The following is a 26988-nucleotide window of genomic DNA, read 5'->3' on the forward strand; positions in this document are numbered from 1 at the left end:
TCCACCTTCTCCAGAAGCCTGTCCTCCAGCTCATCTGAGGACGGGAGCAGAAAGCAAAGCAGAAAACGATAAAGAGTAGAGGAGCAGCGCAGGGAGACACCCGCCCTGGGTCTCGCTGAACAGCCGGCCAAGGGCTCTCCCTAGCTCCCTAATTCCTGGGAAACTCCAAGAGAGCTCGGGCAGGGTGGGTGACCGTGTGAGGCAGTTGCTAGACAAGGAATGACACTGTAAGACTCGCTCTGCATCCAGAGTCGTGCTCAGGACCCCCACGATGCTCTGTGACCTTGGGAAAGTTCCTTTCCATCTCTGAGCCTCGTTTTTCTGCTCTGTTCAATGGGAATGGCGTAGTGATTCGGGCAGTGCCCTGCCTCACAGAGAATGCTCCAGGGGTGGAAATGCTCGGAAAATTAAAGATGCTCAGTGCCACTTTGATTCCTTTTCCTGGTCCAGATGCAGTCACTGCTCTTTGACTGCGGGAGGCGGGGTGGGGAGGGAGGGAAGGAAGGAGGGGCCGAGTGGGAGGGGACGTGCCGCCCGGTCCAGCCCAGTCGGTTCCATCCTCCCACCCCCTGCCCTGCAGCCGCCATCGGAGGACAAGATCAACGGAATCCTCCTGGGCTTCCGGATCCGGTACCGGGAGCTGCTCTACGATGGACTGAGGGGCTTTACGCTGCGCGGCATCAACAACCCAGGGGCCAAGTGGGCGGAGCTCACCTGTGAGTGACAGCGGAGGGAGTTGGGGTGGGCGGAGCCTGAGCCTCCCCGCTGCCTGGAACCTGGTTAACCTGAAACCCTGCGGCCCGTCCCTGTGTGCGCCTCTCAGCCCGTCCCATTCAATCATCACCAAGTGCATGTTTGCTTAGCACTTCACATGCCCCCGGACGCTGGGGGGACACCAGGGAGCAAGACAGACAGGGTCCCTGCGCGCTCAGAGCTTGCAGGCTGGAGGAGGGGCCAGGTGCTGGAGAAGAAAACCCTGGTAGGGCTGTCTAAGACCGCTGGCATGACCGTTGTGACCGGCATGATCCAGGGGAGCCTAAAGCCAGTGTCAGAGAAGACGTCCCAGGGGATGGCCGTGGCGATAACCCTGATGGATGATTCCAGGTCTTAAAGAAGCAGGGATAGGGGGGTCCTGGCATGTGCAAAGGGCCTGAGGTGGGAAGGACCCAAAGCCAAGCCTGGTCATGTCCCAAGAGCAGCAGTCTGGCCCCTTCTGGTTCCTCGGGGAAGTTACTCTTCTGCCCTGGGGTCCTAGGAACTCAGCCTGCCTCTGCAACTGGAAGGAACACATGAGAAGCCAAGTAGAAACCCCAGAGAGGCATTCAAGCCAGGGAAGGACATGCCGTGCTTTCGGTTAGGACGCTTACTTTGGGGCCTTGAGGATGACGGCTGGTGATGGGGCAGGGGGCCCAGGTAGAGGCGAATACGGTGACATAGGTGAGAGCGTGAGGTTGGTCCCGAGGCAACAGGCCTGGGACAGAGTCGAGCCAGTCTGGGAGATGGCGTGCTGTGGTCCACCGCCCCCCAACCACTGATTCATGCTGGGGACGCGGAAGGGGGTCAGAGGAATCGGTCCCCAGATGGGCGGTGGGACCAGACCAGAGACGGGCGGGAGAAGAGGAGCAGCTTAAGATCCTCTTGATCCATCTTGACGCTTCCTCCCATCCTTCTCTTAAACCCTCTGCGCCTTGTCTTCCAGAGTATTAGCAGACAACAAGATGATTGAGCACGCAGCCAAGGAAAATTAATAGAAAAAAACTCAGAAGGAGCTGATCCAACAGCTTGCATTCTTTTTTTTTTTTTAATCTTTTGGCAGACGTGTGCTGGTGGTTGTGATTTTATAGGCCTGTGTATAATACAGTCATATTTCCTAGTAGTAAAATGGCTTCTGGTTCATATGAGGAAATTAACGACACCACTCCATCACGGCAGGAACTCAGCCTTTAGACAAGGGCCCAGAGGGTCCCTCAGAACCGTCTCCATCTGGGGGTGCTGGGCTCCCGGTGCCCTGTGACCTCCGGCGGGTGCACGCCAGGGTGGGGCAGCACCGTTCTGGGAGCTGTCTGCCCCCATCCAGCCCCGCTCCCGCCCCAGCCCCTAACTCAGGAATCTGGAAGCCCCTTCCCTCTGCATGTGTCTTCCCATCCCGCCCCGTCATCGGGGTCTCTGTGGCGTGGGGGGGTGTGTGTACTAACCTCCTCTGTCTGCTGTCTCCCTCCGGCCCCCTCTGCCCCCCACCCCCGCCCCGACCACCCCCACAACCCCACCCCATAGCTTTCTACTCCATGCGGAACCTGAGCCGGCCCAGCCTCACGCAGTACGAGCTGGACAGTAAGTCCCCCGCACAGCGGCTCCCCGACGGGCCAGGCCTTCCACGGGGAGGGGAGGGGGCCTCCAAGGACACCTGCCCGCAGCCCAGGGCTGCGCCCACCTCAGGCTGCTTGCGGAAAGGTGCCTTCCTGCATACACGTGACTTCCCTGAAATGCACAGAAAAGCAGGGGGTCTCCCGGGAGGGTCTGCCCCAGCCCTCATCCATCAGGACAGAAGAGAAAGGAAAATGGCTTTGGCCTTACGCTCTCGGGAGCCGGGGATGGTGACAGGGGGTCCATGGAAGGACCCAGTGGTCCCGCTGGTTGGATGCGCGGGGGTTCCATGCTGCTGCCGCCCATCTCGTCCATCAAAGGCACTTGTCAGCTCAGCTCTCTTGCCCATCGAGTTCCCCCCTGAAGTGAGCAGAGCTCCTTTTCCCCCAGGGACCAGGACAGGTCCCTGGCTGGTGCCCTGGCCCCCTGCCCTCACTCTGTTCCTAACATCCCAGAGGGTGCTCGGTTCTCCCCAAGACCTGAAGCCAGGGGGCCTCCCGTTAGGGGCCCACGTTGGACTGAGTTATTCATCTCCTTCCTTCCTCGTGGGCGCAGGCCCGAGGCTGTCAGGGTGGTTAGAACGCCCACCTGGGGAGAGGGAGCAGAGAGGAGCCCCCCCAGCAGGCACCCCCAGGTGTCGGGCCCATTTTCCTGCAACCGCCCCCTCTCCCACCTTCTAAATGTCTCCCCCCAAGCACCCCAAAATAAGCAAGAACAGAGGGTTTCTTAGCCCCAGATTCACACCCAGTGAGCCCCTCTCTCTAAGGCTGAGCCCCGCCCCCATGTTGAGAGCTGGTTTAGGGAGACTGGCCCGGGGGTGGTGGGGGATGGGGAGGAGCTGGGAACCCGGCACCCCTGTGATCAGGGTGCCCGGGAAGGCAGGGAAGACATGGCCTGTGACCCGGCATGTCCGGGAGAGTTTGGATTCGCACCTGTTGTCTCAGCATGCATGTTAGCAGTTCCCCTTTCGGTCCTAAACGCGTCCGGGATGGTCGCAGCCTGTGCGGGGTCCCAGGGGTGAGCCAGGGCGTCCCCCGCCGTGCCGGCCACCCCCGTCCCCCAGCTCTTCCCTGTCCTTTCCTGGGCCTGCACTCCGGGGCCCAGGCTCGCCCGGGTGCGGCGTCTCAGCGCCCCGCAGCCTCCGCCCTCTGTGACGTGAGCTCTGTCTCTCCCCTCCCCGACTGTCGCCCCCAGACCTGAACAAGCACCGGCGCTACGAGATCCGCATGAGCGTGTACAACGCGGTGGGCGAGGGGCCCTCCAGCCCCCCGCACGAGGTCTTTGTCGGGGAGGCAGGTGAGCACCGCTGCGCTTCCAGCCCCCCCCAACCCGTCCCTCCCCTGCCCGGAGAAGCCCAGCAGGAGGGGGTCTGGGATCTCGGGGCCCAGCGCCTCCTCTCTGGGGGCCCCCGCACACTCAGGACCCCTCTCGCCCCCAGTGCCCACGGCAGCGCCCCGCAACGTGGCCGTCCATGGCCCCACGGCCACACAGCTGGATGTGACGTGGGAGCCGCCCCCGCTGGAGAGCCAGAACGGGGACATCCAGGGCTACAAGGTAGGGGTGCTCGGGCAGGGAAGGGGGCCCAGGGGACCCAGGGCCCGGCGGGGCTTGGGAGGGACCCAGGTGTGGTGAGGGGGAGAGGCCCGGGTCTGCACCCGCTCCCTTGGCTGTTTGCATCCAACCCACTGAAATACACGCAGCTGGAGCAAAACGCTGCCCATCCTCCCGCCATCCCTGGGCGGGCGGCGCTCGGATGCTAGAGGCTCGGGCCACGCGCCAGCTTGTACCATCCCCGCAGCTTCTCCAACCCCTGCCCAGCCCACCAGCTCCCAAAGCCACCGTGAGACCCCTTGAAGTGGTTCTTTGGCCAACTCTAGTTACAGTACAGAGGCTAGCTGAACGGCCAGTTAGTAAAGGACTACCGACAAGGTCTTGGAAATCTCTTGTTTAAAGTTACTTCTAGATTTTAGACATCGACGTGTGTTATGAAAGGATTCTATTCGTCTCCAGTATTTGCTAAGCCCTTTAGAACTTCCCTGGTCGCTCAGCTGGTAAAGAATCCGCCTGCAAGGCAGGAGACCCGGGTTCAATCCCTGGGTTAGGAAGATCCCCTGGAGAAGGAAATGGCAACCCACTCCCTTGGGTTGCCTATTCCTGCCTGGAGAATCCCATGGACAGAGGACCCTGGCAGGGTAGAGTCCACGGAGTCACAAAGAGTTGAACACGACTAAGCAACTAACGCTTTCAGTTTTCACTTAAGACTCCTGAAAGCCTGCTAAAGCTGGTCGGTTATAATGATTGTACCCACTGCACAGATGAGGAAACTGAGTCCCAAGTTAGTGGCTCAATGAGGTCACCAAAACTGGCAGCAGAGAGGCAAACTCCAGGTCTGCTGGTCCTCGCCCTGTAGGGGGTGGGGAGGAAGTGCTGGGCACACAGCCTCTGAGATGTGCTTAGTCGCTCAGTCGTGTCCGACTCTTTGGGACCCCATGGACTATAGCCCTCCAGGCTCCTCTGTCCATGTGGATTCTCCAGGCAAGAATACTGGAGCGGGTTGCCATGCCCTCCTCCAGGGGATCTTCCGCACCCAGGTCTCCCTCGTTGCAGGCAGATTCTTTACCGTATGAACCACCAACCACTGGAGGAGGTGGCCACAGTGGTGACAATAACGATGGGCTGCTTGGCTGGACGCTCAGCCTGTGGCCATGTCTGCAGCCTGGCTCCCACGCCAGCGTCCAGCGCCGCTCTGATTCCTGGTGGTGGTTTGTTGTTCCAGAGGGCGGTCCAGTGCAGTGGCAAGGTGGCGAGGGTGGGAGCCCCTGGGAGCTTCCTGGTTCTGCCCAGGTTGCACAGGCAGAAACCGAGTTTCCGCAAAGGCCTTGCCGGGTCACACAGCTTATGGAGACCCTGTATAAAGGAGTCTGGCTCTGCGTGGGGTGACGAAGGCGGGAGCGAGAAGGAGAGACGTCTCGCCAAGGATGCTCTGAAGATGGATGACGCTCCTGAGCAGCGCCAGCTGGGAGAACTAAATATTGCGCCCCTAGCATATGCCTCCCCAGGGACGACGAAGGAGCCCGGCGGGGCCTGCTCTAGCTTGGCAGACACCAGGCTGGGGAGGTGTGAACGCCTCCAGTTAATGCACGATCCCCGGAAATGTGTGGGTGCCCAGGCACCATCCATCACCCCGCCAACGTCCACGTGCTCAGGGGAACGTCACAACCAAGCGTGGACGCTGATGAGGGAAAGAGAATTGCCACCTCCCAGACCTGCATTAGGACTTCCCTGGTGGTAAAGAATCTGCCTGCCAATGCAAGAGACATGGGTTCAATTCCTGGATTGGGAAGATCCCCTGGAGATGGAAATGGCAACCCACCCCAGTAAGCATGCCTGGAGAATCCCCTGGACAGAGGAACCTGGTGGGCTGCAGTTCACGGGGTCGCAAAGAGTCATACACGACTTAGTGACTAAACAATAACAAGACCTGCATTAACATCCATGCTCGTCGACCTTAACGTCAACTGTGTGTTCACACCACCAGCCAGGGGTCACGTCAGGGTGAGCTGTGACGTGTGTGGGGGCAGGCAGGTCGATGCAGCCAGCCTTTCAGGAACACGTGTTTATTGAGTAGTTATCTTGTGCCCAGCTGTGTTCCCGATACTGCGATTAACTCAGAGACAGCGTGAGCTTAAACTGTAGGAGAGGAAGGCTAGTGATATACAAAGCAAAGAGCAGCTCCAGCTGGTGGTAAGTGAAGAGGGTTACGGGGCAGGTTTGAGACTTTAAATAGGGTCTTTGGGAGAGGACTTAATGAGAAACTGCCAAGTGAACAAAGACGAAGGTGAACTGGGTGTGAATCGCGTGGATCTGAGAAAGAATATTCCAGAACAAGGGGGCTGACGAGCAAAAGCCCTGGGGTCAGTGGGTGCTTGACGCGTACAAAGCCCAGCACAGAGACCCACATGTCCCAGCATGACGGAGTGCATCACCTGGAGACTTCTGAGCTTTCGCTGAATGAAATGACAGCCATGGGGACCTTGGGGACAGAAGACGGACCTGGGTGACTTGGGTTTTTAAAGCTTGTGCTGGCTGCCGCATTGAGGGGAGTCTGCATCAGGGCAAATGCGAATCCATGAAGAGGTGGTGGCATCATCAGGTGATGGGGGTTTAGACCAAGCAGTAGCTGTAAGCAGCTTTTGCTCTCGGTTCCATTTGAAGGGTAGAGCCAGCAGAATTTGCTGATGAACTGAACATGGGAAGTGAGAGGAGGAAAAGCAACAAGGATTTCCAAGCAGTTGGGTAATGGAGCTTCCAGTTACAGAGCGGGGCAAAAGGAGGAAGTGAAGCAGGGGGTAGGGGAGCCGGAGAAGGTTTGAGACGTTTGTTGAATGTCCTCGGGGAAACGCTGAAGGGAGCTGGACACACAGGTGCGGAGTCCAAGGGAGAAGTTCCATGCTGGAGGTGTAAATGGTGAAAGCCTTCAGCATACAGATGGTACCAACAGCCTGGAGATTAGACATGGTTAGATAGAAAACACCAGATGTCTGAAAACTGAGCCCTAGGACCAAAGCAAGTGATCGAATTCTCAAAACCCACATGAAGACTGTGTTTTCAGAAGGAGGGAGGAAGCAGATGTGCCAACTCTCCCGAGAGCTCAAACAAGAAGAAACCTCAGAGGCAGTTATTCAGGGATGGGCAGACCACAGCCCAGAGGCCTAATCTGGCCCACAACTTGTTTTTATAAATAAAGTTTTATTGGCACACAGCCACACCCACTTGTTTACAGATCACCTTTGGCTCCTTTCAAGTCACAGGCAGAGTTGAATAACTGCAACAGAGACCGTGCGGCCTGCAAAGCCTAAAATATTTCTTACCTGGCGCTTTACAGGAGTTTCCAGAGCCCTGGATGATTACATTAAACCGGCCAAGTTCACGGGGGACTCTGATAAGAGTTTGGGGCGGGGGTGCCTGCTTGGAGTGGGTTCGAGAGAGAATGAGGAGAGGCAGCCAGTACTGACATCCCTTTTGAGGAGTTTTGCTTTAGAGAAAAGTGATGAAATAGGGTAGAGGCTGGAAAAAGACAGTCAACGGAGGCGGTTTTAAGATGGGAGGAATAACTCGTGTGTGTGTGCTGATAGGAACGGTTCTGGAAAGAGGAAGAATTTCGTGATTCGGTAACGAGAGGAAGCTGTGGTGGGTGATGCCCTGGAGGAGGTGACGGGGGCTGGGATTTAGGGCAGGAAGGTGGGGTCACCTCAGTAGGGAGCCGGCAGTTAGGCCCTAGCCACAGGAGGGAGGCAGAAGGTAGGGACACAGGGTGGGAGGTGGTCCAGGTGGCGAAGGGAGCGTGTAGACTCTCCCATGATGGCTCTGGTTATCCGTGGAGGGCCCGCAGCTGGGAGCAGGGATGGGGAGGAGATGCGTGGAGCCGTGAGGTGGGATACTGCAGTGGGTGGGCCAGACCAGTGTAACACAGTAGCCGACCACTCGAGGCCGCTGAGTCACACTGAAGGTGTGACTGTCCTCCAGCGACAGCCAGCTATGTGACGTGAGGGCTTGGACCTGACTTAACTGAGGCTGAAGTCCAGCCTGGTGCCTGTGATGAAGCCAGAAGGGGCAGGGACCCCGTGCTCTGTGATGACCTCGAGGGTTGGGAAGGGGTCAGTGGCAGGGAACTCCGAGAGGGAGGGAATATATGTTTACATGTAGCTGATCCGCATGGTTGGACAGCAGAAACTAACAATGGTGTAAAGCAAGTATACTCCAGTTTTTAAAAGTGGGCATGGAATTGAGAATAAGAGATAGAAAGTAGTGATTATAATTCATTCCCGCACCTGTTCCCGTCAACAGACAGTGTTTATCCATCAGCAGAGAGTTATTGATCACCAGCAGGTGTGCCAGGTGCGATTCTAAGTGCTTAAGACACAAGGGAGCCAGAGATGTGGGTCCCCTGAGGAGCCATTTCCTTGCAGACACCTGGCCACCACCAGCCCGCACGGCAACTTGGCTGTGTGCCACCTGCTGGGGTGCTCAAGGCTCAGCCGCTTGGGCTGCTTTGCACAAATGTCATTGAATCGTCATCTAACAGAAGTCTGCTGGATTCAGCACACGCGGGTGAGACCCACCTGCGGAGGGTGCCACCCACCTGCGGAGGGTGCCCATTTATGGACGCGTGGTGGCTTGGGTCCTGGACCCCCCTCCCTCGTGCCAAGAACGTGATGCCCCCTCTCCTGCATCATCGCTTTTCTTGCTCTCAGACATGTTCCATCTTTCAAACGTCTCACGTTTGCTTCAGCCATTTTTCCTGGTTGGCCCCTTTCTAGCATAAACCCTCCCCCAAAATGTCTGTGCCCCTTGCCTCTTCCCCATCTCTCTTGAATCCATTCCAAGCGGGTTCATTTATTCTTTCCAAACAGCGAACCCATGAACGAGTGATTTAATGAGGGACTATCTCAACTCCCACACGTCTACCCATGTCAGAAGACTGGAAAAAGAAAGAAAAAGGGGTTAGAAAAAAAAACAAAGATTTTATAGTACTGAGGCATCCTAACTGCCAGTTCACACATGCCAGGTGGGGACAATTTTATTAGCTTTTTCTCACTTTCATCAGCTTTCTCCAGGCAAATTGAGAAATTGAGACTCCAAGAGCATGCAGAAACGCCTTTGGCCAGCAGGTGGTGCCAAATGCTCTCTAATCCACGCGGCCTGGGGCTCCCCGCGTTCCACGTGCTCCGGACGCAGAGTTCTGAAACTAGGGAAGGATGCGCGGCCTCTCTGGCCGCTAGTGAGCCCTAACCCCCGGTTAATAAGAAGTAGAGGCCTTCCTCGGAATCCGCAGGGGATTGTTTCATAGACAGCTCTCCATATCCGCGGTTCTGTGTCTGCCGATTCAACCCACCGCGGACCCGGTTGTACTCATCTTTTGAAAGCAATCCATGTAGAAGCAGACCCGGGCACTTGAGATCCGAGCCGTGCCAGGGTTGCCTGTAATTGTAAGCGCTGTGGTCCTCCTGTGCTCCTGGACTAAAGCTGCCCGCAGCCTGTGAGTCTTCCTTCTTTCCTCTCCATCACGTTGGTCCTAGGAAGTGGGTGTCCTTGACCTCCGCTATACAGAGGAGAGGACTGCAGCTCAGGGAAGTCTCCTGCCCGAGTCAGCGGTGCCCGGGGGTCGGCCCAGGCGTGCCCGCCTCTCCCGCGGGCTGTGCAAACTGCCATGTGCCAGCAGCTCCCCCGGACCCTGCAGCCCTCGAAAGCTCCCGGGTGACGCCGGTGGGCTGGCCCTTGAACCTGACTCTTGGCTGGGGTGGAGTCTACCTGCCCTGCCCTCCGGATCCTCAGAACAGGACTGGTTTATACCAACAGTGACTATTCTGAGTGCTTACGTGCCCAGGCTGTGCTAAATCCTTCGGGCCTGCCATCAACAGACTCGGGCTCTGTGCCCTCGTGGGGTTTACAGTCTAGCAGAGACTGAAGGGTTAGCTGTGAAAACGAAGGTTCTGGAAGTGTTTGTAGAGCAGCTCTTAAATACTCCTATTTCCTGGGCTTCCCAGGTGGCTCAGCAGTAAAAAGCCTGCCTGCCAATGCAGGCGATGTGGGTTCGATCCCTGGATCGGGAAGACCCCCTGGAGGAGGAAATGGCAACCCACTCCAGTATCCTTGCCTGGAGAATCCCATGGACAGAGGAGCCTGGAGGGCTACAGTCCATGGGGTCGCAAAGAGTCAGACACGACTGAGCGACTAAACAAGAAGAACGGTATTATTTCCTGGGTGACTCACACCTGCCGTCCGGGCGTGTGGATGGTTTGAGCGGAGATGTGTCTGAGACCCTGGGATCAGCCAGGGGCAGGGGGGAAGCCGGGTCATGGTCTCCCTCACTCTGCCTCCTCTGTGCCCACAGATCTATTTCTGGGAGGCCCAGCGGCGGAACCTCACAGAGCGGGTGAAGACGCTTTTCCTGGCAGAGAACGGCGTCAAGCTCAAGAACCTGACAGGCTACACCACCTACATGGTCAGCGTGGCAGCCTTCAACGCGGCGGGGGACGGGCCGCGGAGCACCCCTACCCGGGGCCAGACCCAGCAAGCAGGTGGGGGAGGCTGGAGGGGCGGGTGGGGAGGCGAGGGGGGCCCACCTAACGCCTGGGCTCACAGGCGGGAGGAGGCAGCCGAGTGATCTGGGCTGGGTCCCCAGGCCCCACGGGATGCCCTCTGTAGAGCAGGAGCACAGCCCACCCAGAGGGGCCCAGACGTGAGTGCCCAGAAGAGACGCGCTGGGACTTCCCTGGTGGTCCCATGGCCATGACTCCATGCTCCCAATGCAGGGGGCTTGAATTTGATCCCAGGTCAGGGAACTAGATCCCACGTGCTGCAACTAAAGATTCTGCATGCCCCAACAAAGATCAAAGACCCTGAGTGGTACAGCTAAGACGCAGCATAGCCGAGTAAACACATTTTTTTAAAAGCAGAATAAGAGAGGCCCTATCTCCAGAAAGCCTTGGCCAGGGCCCACGTCTAGCCCTTCCTCCCCTCATCTTCCCACCGAAGCCCTCCTTGCTGACAGCCAGTCAGTGCCTAGCCAGCCCCGTTCTGCTCCCTGCCTTGTTCCCACCCGACTTGCTTTTATCTCCCCAGCTCTGACCATGTCACCATATACTGTTCACTTACCGAGCACCTTCTCTGGGCCTGCACTGTGCTAGATGCGGGGAATACAACAGTGAAGGAAACTGACCAGGCCCCCTCCTAGGGGGGCAGTCGGCTGGTAAACAAGCATCTAGAGGAATTAACCTCGGGTGGCAGGGGGTGTGAGTGGTCTCAGGATGGAGGCAGTGGGTGGGCAGATGGCTTCAGAGAGGTTGGCCTGCAGAGGCCTGGCTGAGCGGCTGACATCCGGGCTGCGATTTCAGTGGGAAGACGAGGCCGGTCACGGGAAGTCCTGGAGGTGGGGAGTGGGGGGGTTCCGGACCCAGGGACCAGCAGGTGCCAAGGCCTGGAGGCTGGAGGGGCTGAGAGACCAGAGAGTGGGCCAGGTGGCTTGAGAGAACGGGAGTGAGAGTCAGGGGGTAGCGGGTCTGGGGGCCTCGGAAGGAAGTCCGGCATTAATTCTAAGCGTGATGGGGAGCCGTTGGTGGGGATAAGCAGCTGGGCTATAGGATCTGGCTTATGTTTTTGAAAGATGGCTCTGGCTGCTGAACAGAGGACAGGCTGATGGGGCGGCCAGAGGAGGCAGGGTGGTCCGTTAGGAGGCTGCAGGTCACGCAGGGGAGGAGCGGGCGGGGTGCGAGGCCTGCAGCCCACACGGGGAGGGCACCCCTCCAGACGGCATCACTGCCGCTCGCGCTGCTGTTCCCAGGGGGCACTGGTGGTAAAGAGCCCACCTGCCAATGCAGCAGACCTAAGAGACTCGGGTTCCATCCCTGGGTAGGGAAGATCCCCTGGAGGGAGGGCACAGCAGCCCACTCCAACTTTCTTGCCTGGAGAACCCCATGGACAGAGGAGCCTGGCGGGCTACAGTCCACGGGGTCACACAGCTAAAGCGACTTAGCATGAACACACGCTCATACACCTTCTCGGGCACTAGTGTGCACTTGATCTTGCCAGAAGCCACCGGATGGGCCCGTTTCACGATGAGCACAGGCGGCTTGGGAAGTGAGGCGTCTCCCCCACAGTCCCCCCGCTGGTCAGTTCGGGGAGCAGAGGCTGGAGCCCCAGATATCTGAGCTTGTCCTGGGCTGCCTTCACTGCTTCAGTCCCCTCCTTTGCCTGTGGTGGAGCTTCCTCCTCGTGGATTTGAATACAAGCCTGTGGTCCTAACCTCGCCTCTTTCTCAAGCTGCTGCTCCCCCTCCTGTCCATCATCTTTCTCCTAAAGAGACAGCGAGACCCTGTGGAGTCCGTTCCCAAGTATTGTCCTCCTCGGGGACTGGCTCTGGCTCCGGGGACACGCCTTCCTCCGCCTGGCTCCCGGGGGTCTGTCTGCCTGTCCCTGCCACACTCTGTCAGTGTCATTGGCCGGATGCGGACCCCCGGGAGCCTGGATGCTTCCGTCACCGGAACGGAGTGTTCCGCCTCACGTCCCTGTCACAGAGCGGAGGCAGGAAGGGCCTGCAGACCTGACCTCCCCCCTTCACAGACTGCTCACTGACGCTGCCTCCCGGGGCCCAAGAGGAAGCCGGCCCGGATCAGCCTCGGCTCGGTGGGGAGGCGGCACTGGACAATAATAGCCTGGCCGTCCTCCTGCCGGAGCCAGCTCGGGATGCTGCAGGCCGGACGCTTCCCTCGCTTCCTCTCTGCCCTCCTCCTCAGGCCTCTCTCCTCCTATGGTCTCAGGGTCGGGTTCTCAGGCCAAGAAAACATCTTCTTCCAGATAGTTGACAGGTCCTGGCTCCGGCTGCTTCAGCCAGCGTGGTCTCTCTTGGCAGTAATCCCTGGGGCCTCGGGACAAGAGAGAGGCCCTGTCCATGGCAGGGCTGGTTGTCTAATGCCCACCTGATGCTCAGGCCCAGGCACCCGCCCTGCCCCCGCCCAGGGAAGCCAGGACATGACCTGACACCCCCACCTCCGCCGCAGTGACCCCAGGGGCTCTGCTTTCAGGGCCCATTGGCGGGAGGAAGCCTGAGTTCTCCCACTTTCTGAAAACAAAATCCTCCTTTCTCCCAGTACTTGGACCCTGACGTTGGGGAGAGTGCTAAGGATGTCAGCGAGGGAGGGGAGGGACCCGCTGCCTCTAGCGACCCCTCCCGCCCTCTGTTGCTTCAAACCGCTTTCTTGTCTGTCCAGGGACCCTCACGCCCCTGCTGGTTCCTCGGAACCAAACCCAGGGCTTTGAACTTCCAGAAGGGAGAAAACAAAGCCCCTCTGCTCTCTCCCTCCAGCCCCCAGCGCTCCCAGCTCTGTCAGGTTCAGCGAGCTGACCACCACCTCCGTGAACGTGTCCTGGGGGGCCCCGGAGTTCCCCAACGGCGTCCTGGAGGGCTACCGGCTGGTCTATGAGCCCTGCACCCCTGTGGATGGTGAGTGGGGCCCCCTTCCAGCGGGGCTCCCCAAACCTGCCCTCTGCACGGTTCCCCTCCATCGTCCCTACGCAGAGTCCAAGCGATGAGCCTCTCCCCACGTATAAACCATATAAACCGGAGACTGAGTCCCGGGCAGGGCAGGGGCGGGGCCAAGGTCAAACAGCGGCAAGTTGAGGGCAAACTGGAACAGCAGCCCTGGCCTCCTGAGTCCTCGGAGAGAATTTTTAAGTATGTTCTCCCCCGTCAGCAGATAGAAATGGGGAAGAAGAAAGAACACCTGGGCAAAACACCGCACCCCGAGATGGATCACAGAGACGGACCCGGGGCCTCCCCTAGGGGCCAGCAGTTAAGACTCCCAGTGCAGGGGCCATGGGCTCAGTCCCCGGTCGGGGAACTAGATCCCACACGCCGAAACTAAGAGGCCACTTGCGGCAATTTAAAGATTCCGCATGCCACAACGAAGAACTGTCAGTTCAGTCAGACTCTTTGCGACCCCATGGACTGCAGCACGCCAGGCCTCCCTGTCCATCACCAGCTCCCGGAGCTTACTCAAACTTATGTCCATTGAGTCAGTGATGCCATCCAACCATCTCATCCTCTGTCGTCCCCTTCTTCTCCCGCCTTCAATCTTTCCCAGCATCAGGGTCTTTTCAAATGAATCACAGCCCACAGCCCAATAAATAAATATATTTTTTAAAGGATAAAAATTTTCAAAAAAAAAGAATAAAAATAAAGATGGACCCTCCCCCAAGGTTCCATCCTACGTGTCCCCCCCGGCCTTAGGGACTCATCTTACCCTGAGTTAGTTCTTTGCCTTTCATGGGGTCAGGAACCCCTCTGAGACTCTGATCAAGGCCCTGGAGCCTCTCCCCAGTCAGATGCAGAAGCCTGGGGGTCACTGCACCCCGCTGCCCTCTGGGAGCCTAAGCTCCAGCCCCTGGCTCTGCAGGTTGCCCTCTGCTGCCCTGAGCCCTGGTCCTGTGAGTGATGCTCAGAGCTCTCCCCGCAGCCCCTGCCCTAGTCCTCCCTCCAGGCCCTGGACAGGACCCTGTCCACGTCCCAGGCCCCCCAGGGGCTGCCCCACCACAGCTGAAATCACTGCTACTGAGTCAGAAAGGCAGGAAGGAGACTGTGCCCCGGGAGGCCTGTGCCCAGGTCCAGGGCCCAGCGAGGCCTCGGGGGTATGGCCGGCCACCCCTCGCAGACCACAGAGCCCGACCAGAACAAGGCTGAGCCCCGGAGCTGAGCCCTTCTGGGTCAGCCCAGGGAACACCGGCCCTCAGTCTTCCCACCCCACCTGTGTGCCAGCAGCTCCCCGGGGCCTGGAGGACCCCAGGAGGAGGGGTGGTCAGGTGCGGGACCCAGGAAAGGAGCCGTCCCTCCCACGGAAGGAAGGAGAGGACAGAGGTCATGGGGGCTAGACCCCTCTCGGAGCTGTGTCTCAGGGGGTCCACGCCCGGAGAAGTGCGCCCCCTTCACCTACTTGTCACTCAGCCCAGCGGCATCTGGACCACGTGGTGCCTCCGAGTCCTTCCAGACCTCCCATCCACCCTTGACAGCCCACTAACGGGAACTTCAAGCCTGGGCTGGCAAGACGGTGCCCAGCTGGGCCAGCAGCACGCCTGCGCCCCGCTCCCGCCTCTGCCCTGGGCTCTGGTCGGCAGCAAACAGGCCTCACTAGGATGCAGGGAACAAGGACGCAGCACCCCTGGCTCCCTGTGGGGAAGACCAAGACCCAGGCCAGTGAGGGGTTTGCTCCAGAAAGTCAAGGGGCCTGTACCCAGGGCTGCTGACCCAGGTCTCAGGGCACATCCACCCCGTGACCTCACAGGCCTGTGACCCCTTCGGGAAGCCCCCCCGGAGCACCCACCAATCTGTCCATCAGGACTGCGTTCCCCGCCCCCAGCCAGGTGCTCGGTTACTTTCTTCCACCTCGTAGCACCTGCCTAAGACGCTGTTGATACCCTCACTCGTTAGCGCAAAGTGAAGCTAGGGCAGGAGATGTGCCTGGAGAACCCGGGGCCAGCCCTGCGCTCTGAGCCCAGCCTGCTGGCTGCAAAGTCTGTCTCCCAGGGGTGACCAGCTCCTCCGTGCATGTGGGAGATGAAATCGGGTCCCAGAGAGGCTGGTTGTCAGGGGGACTTTGACGTGGGTTTATGCACAGAGCATAAACTCTCACCTCCTGGAGATGGTCCCAGACTCCCCTCTAGTAGCTAAGATTTGGGGTGCCTTTGGCGCTAAAGAGCCTGGTGGGTGCAGCTGATGGAGGTCACGCTGGCACTGAGGAGGGAGGGAGCTGGGCGGGATTGGAGGTTGTCCTGGGCTGTGGGTGCAGCCACGCATGTGTCCCCTCCAACTCCGGATGGTGGCGTCTTTACAGAAGCACTTCCTGAAAGATGGTCCTTGGGATGTGATTTCTATGGGATGGGATGTAGGGGACCAGTGTTTGAGGTACGATGGTTAAATGAAACGAGATGTGAGTTGATTTTTCCCTCCAGATGCTAAAGGGCGCTGTGGTTTTTCACTGCACAGACAGGCAGGCAGCATGAACGTACATATTCTTGAGGACAGCCCACCAGACTCTGTTCTGAGAACGGTCTTGGAAACACTCCATGTGGTCAAGGGTGCTGGTCCCAGTCTGACTCCAGGGGGTGCGGCCCCTGGCCAGTGCTGACCATTCCCTCCCCTGACGGCCTCCCCCGCCAGGGCCTGTGGCCCTCACACGCCACGTGCTTCCCCCCCAGGGGTCAGTAAGATCGTGACGGTGGACGTGAAGGGCAGCAGCCCCCTGTGGCTGAAGGTGAAGGACCTGGCAGAGGGGATGACCTACAGGTTCCGCATCAGAGCCAAGACCTTCACTTACGGGCCCGAGATCGAAGCCAACGTCACCACGGGTCCTGGAGAAGGTAGGGGAGCCTTGGGTGGGCGTGGGGGCCCCCCAGGTCGGAAGGGGGTGTCCAGAGCATGCCTGAGGGTGCAGAGTTGAGTAAGACAGGGTCTCTGATGGAGCTCTCGGGCCCACGAGGACTTCAAGGCAGCACTGTGGGGTGGGCCTGGGGGGAAGGATCGGGCAGGAGAAGAGGGGCACTTAAAGCGGGGGGCATCCCTAATGGTCCAGCAGCTAAGACTCCTCGCTCCCAACGCAAGGGGTTCCATCCCTGGTCAGGGAACTAGATCTCACAGGCCCCACCTGAGGGTTAACATGCCGCAGCTAAGATCAAAGATCCTGCCTGCCACAACTAAGACGCAGTGAAGCCATATAAATTATTAAGAATAATTTTTTTAATATAAAAATGAAATAAACAAAGGCGGCAATTCCAGAAGACCTCATGGGGTCATTTAGATGGATGCGTGGGAAAAGAGACCAGCGTTCCCTAGGATTCTGACGGGGGCTGGGGCAGAGGAGGGGTGGGGTGGCCAGCTGTGAGGGAGGGCCAGCCGGGCGGCGAGGGTCACCAGTGCCATCAGAGCGTTTCTCAAAGGGACAGTGATGTCAGAACCCCCGGGGTTCTCGTGATAACGCTGATTCCTGGGGCCCAGGGAGTCAGCATCCCTGAGCATCCCTGGGAATGTGCATTTGAACAAAAGAGCCCAAGTGTCTCTCTGGTACCTGCTGTGAGAACCAGGGCTCTGGGGGGTCTTCAGGCGTGGGACCAGGTCCAGGGAGGCGTGCCGGCCGCTGCCCCCTAGACAGAAGGGACAGAGGGGCAGTGTTAGGGGGGTAAGAAAGGAGCCAGGCGATGACAGGTCCTGTGCACTGGGCCCGGGGTGATGGGGAGCCCTGGGGACCAGGGAGGAAAGAGTAGCTTAGTCTGGGCTTCGTGACCCTCCCTGGGGTCGTCCTCAGGCTGGGGGAACTCTTCAGGGTGCCTTGAGGTTGAGGCTTAGCCCCCCAGGGCCTCTTTCATGCAGGATGTCCCCTCCTGATGTAGAAGCCGCCTCTCAGACTCTCTGCATTCCTGCCCCCCCTGCCCCCGCAGAGACCATAGACAGCTCCCCCAGACTCCCCCTGAAAGCCCCCTCTCCATCCTCCCTGCCCACCTCCCGAAGCTGGGAGGCACGCTGACCTGGCCGGGCAGCCTCTGCTGCCCAGCAGGTGCGGGTTTCAGGTGGCCACCCTTCACTGTCTCTTTCTGGGCGCCTTCTCGTCCCCGCCTCTGGTTCTGAAGAAGGGCAGGCTGGCTCCCAGGGCTCCCGGGGTTGGAACACAGCCTGCAGCCCGCAGCGGGCGGCTTGCCAGGGAGCTGCCCGGCCCCCTGCCCTCCACCTGCCCCCAGCCCCTCCCCGGGAGGCGCCTCTCACCTGAGCTGCTTCCCAGGGAAACAAAAGCAGGAAGGGAGCTGGCGGGGGACCAGGGGGACAGAGCAGGGGCGGGGGGGCCTGGAGAGGCCGGCCTGGAGGACACGGTGTTCTAACCTGAGCCTGAAGTGTCGGGGTTTGGGGGGCGGGGAGGAAGTGCGGAGGAGGGGGGAGGGGCTCTGAGACAGCGCAGCACTGCGCCCGCTGGAGGAGGGGTCAGTGGACGTGCGGCAGCGCCCTCTTCCCTCCAGGCCAGCCCTCCGGGCTGGAAGCGTCTAGTCTGGAGGTGCTGTCCTGGAGGGAATGAGACCCCACCGCTCACACCCGCCTCGGGCAGCATCCCACACAGCCGCCCTCGCCGCCTTTGCCCCGGGCTGTGGGCAGCTGTGGGCAGGATGCTGGTGCGGGAAGGGAGGGAGGAAGGAAGGAAGGCACGCTGTGAGGCCCTCCGAGGTCATGGGGCTGGGTGCCAGGCTCAGGAGGTGAATCCCTGGCCTGCTGTCTGGCCGGCCACCTCCCCCAGGGCCTGGAGGCGCTTCAGTCTGAAGCTGGGCTCCCAGTTCCTTCCCCCGAGGCGTCCACAGGGGCCGTGGGGCCAGCCTGCCGCCCACACCCCACTGTCTGGTTCCCGCCCTTGTCCCGCAGGCATGGGGGAAGCACCTGCTGTGTCCAGGCCCTGGGAGGCGGGGCTCCAGGCGCACGGGGACCAGCAGGCAGCAGCCCTGGGGGCCCGTGGGAGCCGGCATGGCAGGGCCCCTCAGAGAGGAAGGGGCACAGGCCTCTGTGGACAGAGCAGGCTCCTCCCTCCTGCTCTGGGCCTTGGGGCCAGCACCCCCGGTGGCCCCTGAGGCATCTGTCACCCCAGGAGAGCCCGTCCCAGAGCAGGGCTGGGTCCTTTCTCCCTCCTCGTGGTGGCAGGGGCCCTGGATCCTCCCACGGCCCCGGCCTCCTCTCTGGCCTTGTTCTTAGAGCGAGTGCAGCTGGGGGCCTTTGAGGCATCACCCCACACACCTCTCCTGGAAGGCGAGGGCTGCAGGTGGCCCGGCGGAGAATAAGTCAGGTCCTGCGGGACTGGCCAGGACACGCTCCTTGGGGGCGCGGCGCGTGGAGGGGTTCCGGAGACCCTGGCCGGGGTTTTGCGCTCGGGTCCTCCTGCTGGAGCTCAGGGAGACGGGCGGGGGCGCCTGGCCCCACTCTGGGGCATCCCCTCGCCCACCGTGTGTGTGTATGCAGGTGCCCCCGGCCCGCCCGGAGTGCCCATCATCGTGCGGTACAGCTCAGCCATTGCCATTCACTGGTCCAGCGGAGACCCCGGCAAAGGGCCCATCACCCGCTACGTCCTCGAGGCCCGGCCTTCAGGTACGTCCGCCCGGGCTGAGCCGGCTGGGGGTCATCGCGTGACACGGCGCTTGTGCTCTGCCAGGGGGCAGCGAGGGGGGTCCCTGCGGTGAGTGGGACACGAGACTCGCACCCTTAGTTAAGGAACACCCTGGAGAACAGGGCTTATCGCCAGGTGAGGACCAGCTAAGGTCGGGGGGGTCATCCAAGAAGCCAGAGGAACAAAGGCCTGGGCTCCTGTTGGCTAAACGCCCACTGCCTCCACGCGACCCAAAGTCCCACGAAGAGGCTGGCCGGCCATCCCCTGGAGAACCAGTGCCTCTTTGAGGCCATCGCTGCATTCCGGCTCTCACCACGGTTCCTGTCACGTCCCGGGCTCTCCTCTCAAGCCTGAAATCGAATCACGAGAACCTCTGAAGCCATCAGGAGACGAGCGGCTGATAAGTCACTGACGGGTTCCAGTGGCCCCCGAGGCAGCCTCTCGGGCTCCTCTTCCCCCCAGGAGCTCCCAGCCTCAGCCAGCTCCCTCCATTGCTAGGTTCCCGATTCATCAGAGGTGCCAGAGTTAGTGCAGGCTGGAGGCTTGTTCTCCATGTTCCATGGATGCGTGATTAGGTAACCCAAGTTGAGAAAGAAAGGAAAAAAGAAAAGGCTGTGTTGCTCCAGCACAAGCAGCAAAGACTAATCGGGAAGCTGGCATCTTAGGAGCTAATACTTCTAATGGGGCCTTTGGCACATCCCAGCGACATGGTTAGTACCGCAGGGTGGCTGAGCGCTAATCATCTCGATAGCACATAATTCACTCCAGCAGTTCCAGAAAGCCACCACCACCTGGTCATTGCCTTAATCTTGGGCTAATAATCACAGTTGCAAATATCATGTAAACAGCTATTATATTATTAGATATCATGTCCAGCAGCTCAGATCCAACGTGTAGCCGGAACATATAGGCAGCCTTGGCTCCCTCCGCACTCCAGATGGTCCCTCCCTGGCCCTCCAGGGCCGGCTGCTGACTTGGCCGGGAGACCACCTCCTGCTTCTCCCATCCAGGGCCTGGAGCCTGTTTTTTCCATCCAAGTTGGCCTGCCGGGGTGCCAGGCTGTGGAATGTTGGCCCAGGACTTCAGCCCTGTGGATTTTCCAGCGTTCCCTGGGAGGCCCAGCATGGGACCTGGTGTTCTGGGTTTGGGGGCCGTGACTTGGTCCACGTAGTTGCGGTCAAGGGCAGAGCGTAAGAGAAAGGATCAGGCCAGGACCCCCTGAAGGCTGGGGGTGCAGATTCCTCATTCTGAGGATGAAATCACCCTCATCCCCGGTTCTCCCTGCACTGCTGTGCTGGGTTTGGGCAGAACCAACTAGACCTGAGAAGCCAAGTCCTGCAGAGCAGGGAGGGACCCACCTGATGTTTGGGGCCCATGGGACCCGCCCTGCACATCAGCTGAGTCCCGGGACTGCAGGCCAGAGCCACAGCGTTTCGTTCCAGAGCTTGCGGTCTGGCCACACCATTTGTTCCTGCGTGGGGGGATCAAAGAGGGGCAGACCGCGGGCAGGAGCACTACCCTGTGTGGCTCTTGTGGAAAGGAAGCAGAAAAATAGGGGCCTGGCTAAGTGAAAGTGTTAGTTGCTCAGTCATGTCCGACTCTACGACCCCAAGAACGGTAGCCCATCCGGCTCCTCTGTCCATGGGATTCTCCAGGCAAGGATACTGGAGTGGGTTGCCATTTCCTTCTCCAGGGGATCTTTCACACCCAGGGATCGAACTTTGGTCTCCTGCACTGCTGCAGATTCTTTACTGTCTGAGCCACAAGGGAAGCCCAAATAAAGGAGGGCGTACCTTTATGATAGAACATTGTGCTCAGTCGGTCAGTCGTGCCGACTCTCTGCGACCCCACGGACAGTAGCCCGCCAGGCTCCTCTGTCCCTGGGATTCTCCAGACAAGAATACTGGAGTGGGTTGCTGTGCCCTTCTCCAGAGGATCTTCCCAGCCCAAGGAAAAAACCCAGGCCTCCTGCATTGCAAGCGGATTCTTTACCATCTAAGCCACCTGGGTCTCATGATAGAATATCAGGCAGCCTCTTAAAGGCCTGCTGGCCAGCACTTTTTACTGTCGTGGGAAATGAACCTATAGATTTCTTCTGCATGAAGTGCTGGATGGTGAGGCTCCTTTGCTGGATGGTGGCGTTGGATTGAGTGTTAAAAAGTTTTCTACTTATGATACATTTTTCAGTATTTTACAGAGATTTTAATTGAAAAGAGGGAGAGGGAGTTCCTGGTGATCCAGTGGTTAGGACTCAGCCAGGGTCTGGGATCAACCCCTGGTCAGGGAACTAAGATCTCATAGGCTACATGGCATCACTTCAGTTCAGTCGCTCAGTCGTGTCTGACTCTTTGCGACCCCATGGACTGCAGCATGCCAGGCCTCCCTGTCCATCACCAACTCCTGGAGCTTGCTCAAACTCATGTCCATCAAGTCCGTGATGCCATCCAACCATCTCATCCTCTGTTGTCCCCTTCTCCTCCTGCCTGCAATCTTTCCCAGCATCAGGGTATTTTCCAATGAGTCAGTTCTTCGCATCAGGTGACCAAAGTATTGGAGCTTCAGCTTCAGCATTAGTCCTTCCAATGAATATTCAAGACTGATTTCCTTTAGGATTGATTGGTTGGATCTCCTTGCAGTCATGGCTGGGATTGATTAGTCAATTAGTTAAAGTATAAAAATATTAAAAGAATAAAAGGGTCAGATACTTGTAAAAAGTATCTCCCGAGGACCTACTCCGTGCCAAGCATGGGGGACTCGGTGTTGAGGGGGCAGACCCGACAGGCCTGGGGTGAGGGAGCACCGGTTGGGGTCAGGCAGACCACCCCCTCCCGACAGGTGCCTCCCTGTCTGTGCTCCCACAGATGAGGGGCTCTGGGACATTCTCATCAAAGACATCCCCAAGGAGGTCACGTCCTACACGTTCAGCATGGACATCCTCAAGCCAGGCGTGAGCTACGACTTCCGGGTCATCGCAGTCAATGACTACGGTTTCGGGACCCCCAGCAGCCCCTCCCAGTCTGTGCCAGGTACCGCCCGCGGGGTGAGGGGTGGGGGGTCTGGGGTGAGGACTAGAGGAGAGGCAGCAGCCCCAGAAGCACTGGGCTGGGGATCCAGAAGGCATCGTCCTCTCAGTTCTCCAAAGTGTCGAGAGCCCTGGGCCGGGGCCCGGGTCAGCCTTCAACTCCGGAAGGAGCTGGGGGGCAGAGGTCTTAGGGTTCCTTTCCAAGGACTCCAGAAGCCCTGGGCAGGAGGCCCAGTGGGCTTCAGGATGAACTGGTAGGCCCTCAAGATGGGAGCTTCTGTGGGCTCATCACCCAGGAAATCCAAGGGCATCAGGTCATACACTGTGTTTATCCATGAAACCACCCCCCCAACACAGAGCCTGCAGCCTGTGAAGCTCAGGCCTGAGCGAGGAGCTCCCTCCGAGGGCAGGACTCCATCCCTCCCCCTTCCTTCTGGCCTTTCTCTTCCCATCACCTCCGAGTTCACAACGGACCAGTATCGAAACCCACGGCCCCACATCTAATCACTTTTCATGGGCACTTCCCCTGAGACAGGAATAGCGTTCAAAGTTTCTACTCACTGGGCCCCTTTCAGAAACCTTGTGCTTTTGCCCTCGGCCTGATTGATAGAACCAAATGACAGGAAGTCAGCACTTCAAGTCTGAAATAGAAGAGCCCGCCCCCTCAGTCAGCAGCATGGATTAGTACCAGCTGGGTGCATGGAGCACAGCCCTGGGGGCTTTGAGAGAAGGGGAGTCTCCCTGGAGGAGCCTTTCTGAAGACCTGCTCATGTCCACTCTCCCAGCTACCAGAAAAGATTCTGTCCCTGCTGAACCTTGGGAGAGAAACTGTCCCAGGCCCACCACAGGCCAGGCAAGCACCTTTCTAACAGACATTGATGTCTATCAAGGTAGCCCCTGGGCCATAAGTGGCAAGGAAAAATAGGAAAGAAAAAGGAGTAAGCACACAGCCCCTTCTCATCCTGTGTCTTTAACAGACATCACTAATCAATCCCAGCCCTCAGGAGTCGAGAAACCGCCTCAACTCACTCTTCCTCCTGTCTTTGGTAGACATCACTAATCAGTCAGCCTAGAAATGGCCTCAGCACGTTCTCAAACCAGCCCTCCAGGCAGCCCCTTTACTGATAAACCAGAGCTGGCCCTTGAGATGAAACCATCCCTACCAACCAGAGATTCTACCTCGTTCAGAGGGCACAGACTCACCTGCCCGTAAAGTGTGAGAGCAGGTGGTAGGGTCCCAGCTGTAGCTGGAGGCTTGGAGGCAGGACAGGTCTGAGCACAATGGACCTGACGTCCACTCCGTGTTCTAGCCCAGAAAGCCAACCCCTTCTACGAGGAGTGGTGGTTCTTGGTGGTCATCGCCCTCGTTGGCCTCATCTTCATCCTGCTTCTCGTCTTCGTGCTCATCATCCGAGGCCAGAGCAAGAAGTACGCCAAGAAGACAGACGCAGGTGAGCTGACTGGACGGGACTTTCTCGTGACCGTCTCCCTTTTCGGCAAGGGTGGTGTTGGGGAGGTCTCTCTCCCAGAAAAGCACGTGCTCTGATGGGGGTGGGGGTAGCCTAGGGTTCCTACACACAGTCTCACAATCTCCATCTCCAGTTTTGGTTTCAACCCTAACAAAAGAAACGGGGGCAGCCCAGCCACAGGGGGAAGGGGCCACCTGGTCTAAAAGGGTGGAGTGAGTGATGGATGTCAATCTCTGCCCTCCCCAGGCAGCGGTACCAAGTCTGGTGCACTGGGCCATGGGGAGATGATGAGCTTGGATGAGAGCAGTTTTCCTGCTCTGGAACTCAACAACCGACGGCTGTCTGTCAAGAACTCCTTCTGCCGAAAGAACGGCCTGTATACCAGGTAGTGGGCTCCCTGTGTGAGGTACTGGGCAGGTGGGGGTATGCGGGCCAGCATCGCCTGGGCCACAGAGCAGGCAGGATGCTGCTGGCTTCACCTTGTCCTGGAAGCAGCATGCTCAGTTGTGTCCGACTCTTTGTGACCACATGGACTAGCCTGCCAGGCTCCTCTCTCTATGTAATTTCCCTGGCAAGGATACTGGAGTGGGTTGCCATTTCCTCCTCCAGGGGACTCTTCCTGACCCAGGGATCAAACCCACATCTTCTGCATCGGCAGGTGGATTCTTTACTACTGAGGCACCGGGGCAGCCCCCTGGAAGCTGCATTCGCTAGGAATGGTCACTAGGCAGAGAGAGCCAGGCCCAGGCAGCTCCACAGTGGGGTGGGGAGAAAGTCACGAGGAGCTGGGGACAGGGTGTCTGCCCACCACAGCAGGATGCAAATCGCTTGCACAACTTTGCAAACCACCAACTGCTATCTGGGGCCAAGTGGTCCGGGTCCAGGCCTGAAGCAGTGATAGCTACTGGCCCCAAAGGTGAGAGCCACCCAGAAAAGGTGGGGCTGGGCAGACCCACTTAAGAGCTGCCAGGAGTCCCCCATGACTGCTGCTGCCTTAGCCTGACCTTCCTCTTCTGGAAAGAGGGGATGCCCTCTGCCCAGGTACCTACTCACACCCACTGTAGCTGTAGACAGTTTTCTCCCACCCACCGCTCAAGTCTAAACACTCCACATTGTCCTCAAAAGGTAACAGCCAACCAGGAAAGGACCAGGCTGCAACCAGCTCCTATACTCACCTGACTCCCCTCCACCCAGGGCACCTCCTAGCCCCACCCGCTGTGGCCCGCCAGGCTGCCCGTTTCCAAGATCAGGGTCAGTAGCTAGGGCTCACCTGAGCGTCACCTGCTTGACCTGGCAGTTTCGGGCATCGAGAGATTGGGGCTGCAGCTCAGGGGCTCCAGCCTCGGCCCCATTAACATTCCCAGCCCATCGGAGGTGCCCGCGGGGCTGAGGGGATGCCTCTCCCAGGGCCAGCTCACAAAGCTTCCCTCTGTCTGGTCCTGAAAGGAAGAGGCGACGTGTGTGTTCAGCAGGAGGACTTCTAGCAGGAGGGGTGCACAGGCCAGGCAGGCCGAGCTCTCATCTCCCGCCAAAGCCAGCTTTCCAAAGAAAGAGCCGTTTGAGGCCACGGTGGCGGGCCCAGCACGGCCACCGCGGCCCCGCCAGGCTGGCTCCAGGGCCCTGCCACATGGAACAAGAGGGCGTTTCACCCACAGCCTGGCCTTGGCTGCCTCTCACACCCCCTGTGTACACACACCGCGGGCCCTGTGTGTCCCCACCATCACTGTGTACACACAGAAATCCCACGTGCCCCAGACCGGCCCCAGGCTCCTGAGGCCGGACCCAGCCACAGTGCGTGTCACCAAGACGGTGTTCGCCTGGCCCCCCATCTCTCCCCTCTCTTGTCGGTGTCCTGTGTCTGCCTGTCTTGTTTAGTGATGCTGCTGCTAGCTCTGCTATTTTTAAGTAGCTTAAAGATGCAGCTTTGTTGATTGGCATAAAATCCACGCAGATACAGTACAAAGGGTTGGAGGTGGCAGGGGTATTGCTTGTGACACGGTCACCGGCCACCAGGTTGTTCTCAGAGCAGCATTTCAGCAGGAAGCCACCTCCGGCTCGGGCGGGGCAGCCAGGGTTCAGGGCCTCTGTGCCAGGAAGGTTTCCTGGAGCCGACTGGGCCGATCATGGGGCATCAGGCCGTGGGCAGGGCCCCCTGGCACCCCTTCCTGGGAAGACATGAGATGAGGCCGAGTCATGGGGGACCCCAGCCGCCTGCCCAGGGCCCCTGGGAGCCGGCGCAGCCCCCAGCCCGGCCCCGCGCCTCTCACGCACCCCACGGCAGGTGGAGCGCCCGAGGCGCCCCATCCTGGGTGTTTGTGAGATGACTCAGAGCCAGCGCCCAGCCTTCTCCAGGGCTGGTTTCTCAAAGGTAGGGCGGGCCTTAGCCTGTCTCTGGGCTCTGAGCAGACGTGGAAGGAGGGAGGCCGTGGGCCCCTTTTCTCCCCAACCCTTGGCGTCCACTCTCTAGAGCTCACCTTGTGAGTGGGAGTCCCCTGGGGAGCTTGTCTGCGGGGCAGGTGTCCAGACCTCACCTGAGACTGCAGCGCCGGAGGTCTCAGTGGGGCCCAGACACGCCGTGTGACCTTCACTGCCACGTCTCCCGAGGCCTGGGGTCTTGGGAGCACCGCGGAGGGTCAAGGTGCAGCCTCCGCAGCCCCCCATTCCCTGAGCGGGTTTGGGAGGCTGGTCCTGCCTGCAAGCCCTAGACACACACACACACAGACACACACACATACACATAGACACACACACAGACACACACAAACATACACATAGACACACACACACATACACATAGACAAACACACACAGAGACACACACATACAGACAGACATACACATAGACACACACAGACACATAGACACACACACACAGAAACACACATAGACACAGACACACACACAGACACGTAGACACACACATACACATAGACACACACAGACACATAGACACAAACACACACACATAGACACACATACAGACACACACATACACACAGACACATAGACACACACAGACACATAGACACACGCACACAGACACACACAGACACACAGACCCACACAAACACACACAGACACATAGACACACACACAGACACACACAGACACACAGACCCACACATACACACAAACACACACAGAGACACACACATACAGACAGACATACACATAGACACACACAGACACATAGACACACACACACAGACACACACATAGACACAGACACACACACAGACATGTAGACACACACATACACATAGACACACACATACACATAGACACACACAGACACATACACACAAACACATACACATAGACACACACACAGACACACACAGACACACAGACACACACACACAGACACATAGACACACACACACACACACACACACAGACCCACACATACACACAAACACACACAGACACACAGACACACACACAGACACAC

The 26988-nt window shown here is 58.9% G+C and overlaps 1 protein-coding gene across 2 annotated transcripts in view; it reads left to right on the forward strand.

Moving 5' to 3' along the window:
* Positions 1 to 26988, forward strand: part of SDK2 (sidekick cell adhesion molecule 2) — a 262997-nt gene that overhangs the window by 220491 nt on the left and 15518 nt on the right. Inside the window, exons 33-43 of one of the 2 annotated variants that reach the window (XM_061144959.1) lie at positions 581 to 716; positions 2275 to 2331; positions 3559 to 3660; positions 3803 to 3918; positions 10259 to 10445; positions 13229 to 13366; positions 16114 to 16275; positions 18902 to 19027; positions 21908 to 22072; positions 23379 to 23519; positions 23784 to 23922. In XM_061144959.1, coding sequence (XP_061000942.1) covers positions 581 to 716; positions 2275 to 2331; positions 3559 to 3660; positions 3803 to 3918; positions 10259 to 10445; positions 13229 to 13366; positions 16114 to 16275; positions 18902 to 19027; positions 21908 to 22072; positions 23379 to 23519; positions 23784 to 23922 — 1469 coding nt within the window. The remainder of the gene's footprint in view (positions 1 to 580; positions 717 to 2274; positions 2332 to 3558; positions 3661 to 3802; positions 3919 to 10258; positions 10446 to 13228; positions 13367 to 16113; positions 16276 to 18901; positions 19028 to 21907; positions 22073 to 23378; positions 23520 to 23783; positions 23923 to 26988) is intronic. The other variant, XM_061144961.1, reaches the window with a different exon arrangement.

The sequence above is a fragment of the Dama dama genome, chromosome 5, assembly GCF_033118175.1.
Source record: "Dama dama isolate Ldn47 chromosome 5, ASM3311817v1, whole genome shotgun sequence".
NCBI classification, from domain to species: domain Eukaryota; kingdom Metazoa; phylum Chordata; class Mammalia; order Artiodactyla; family Cervidae; genus Dama; species Dama dama.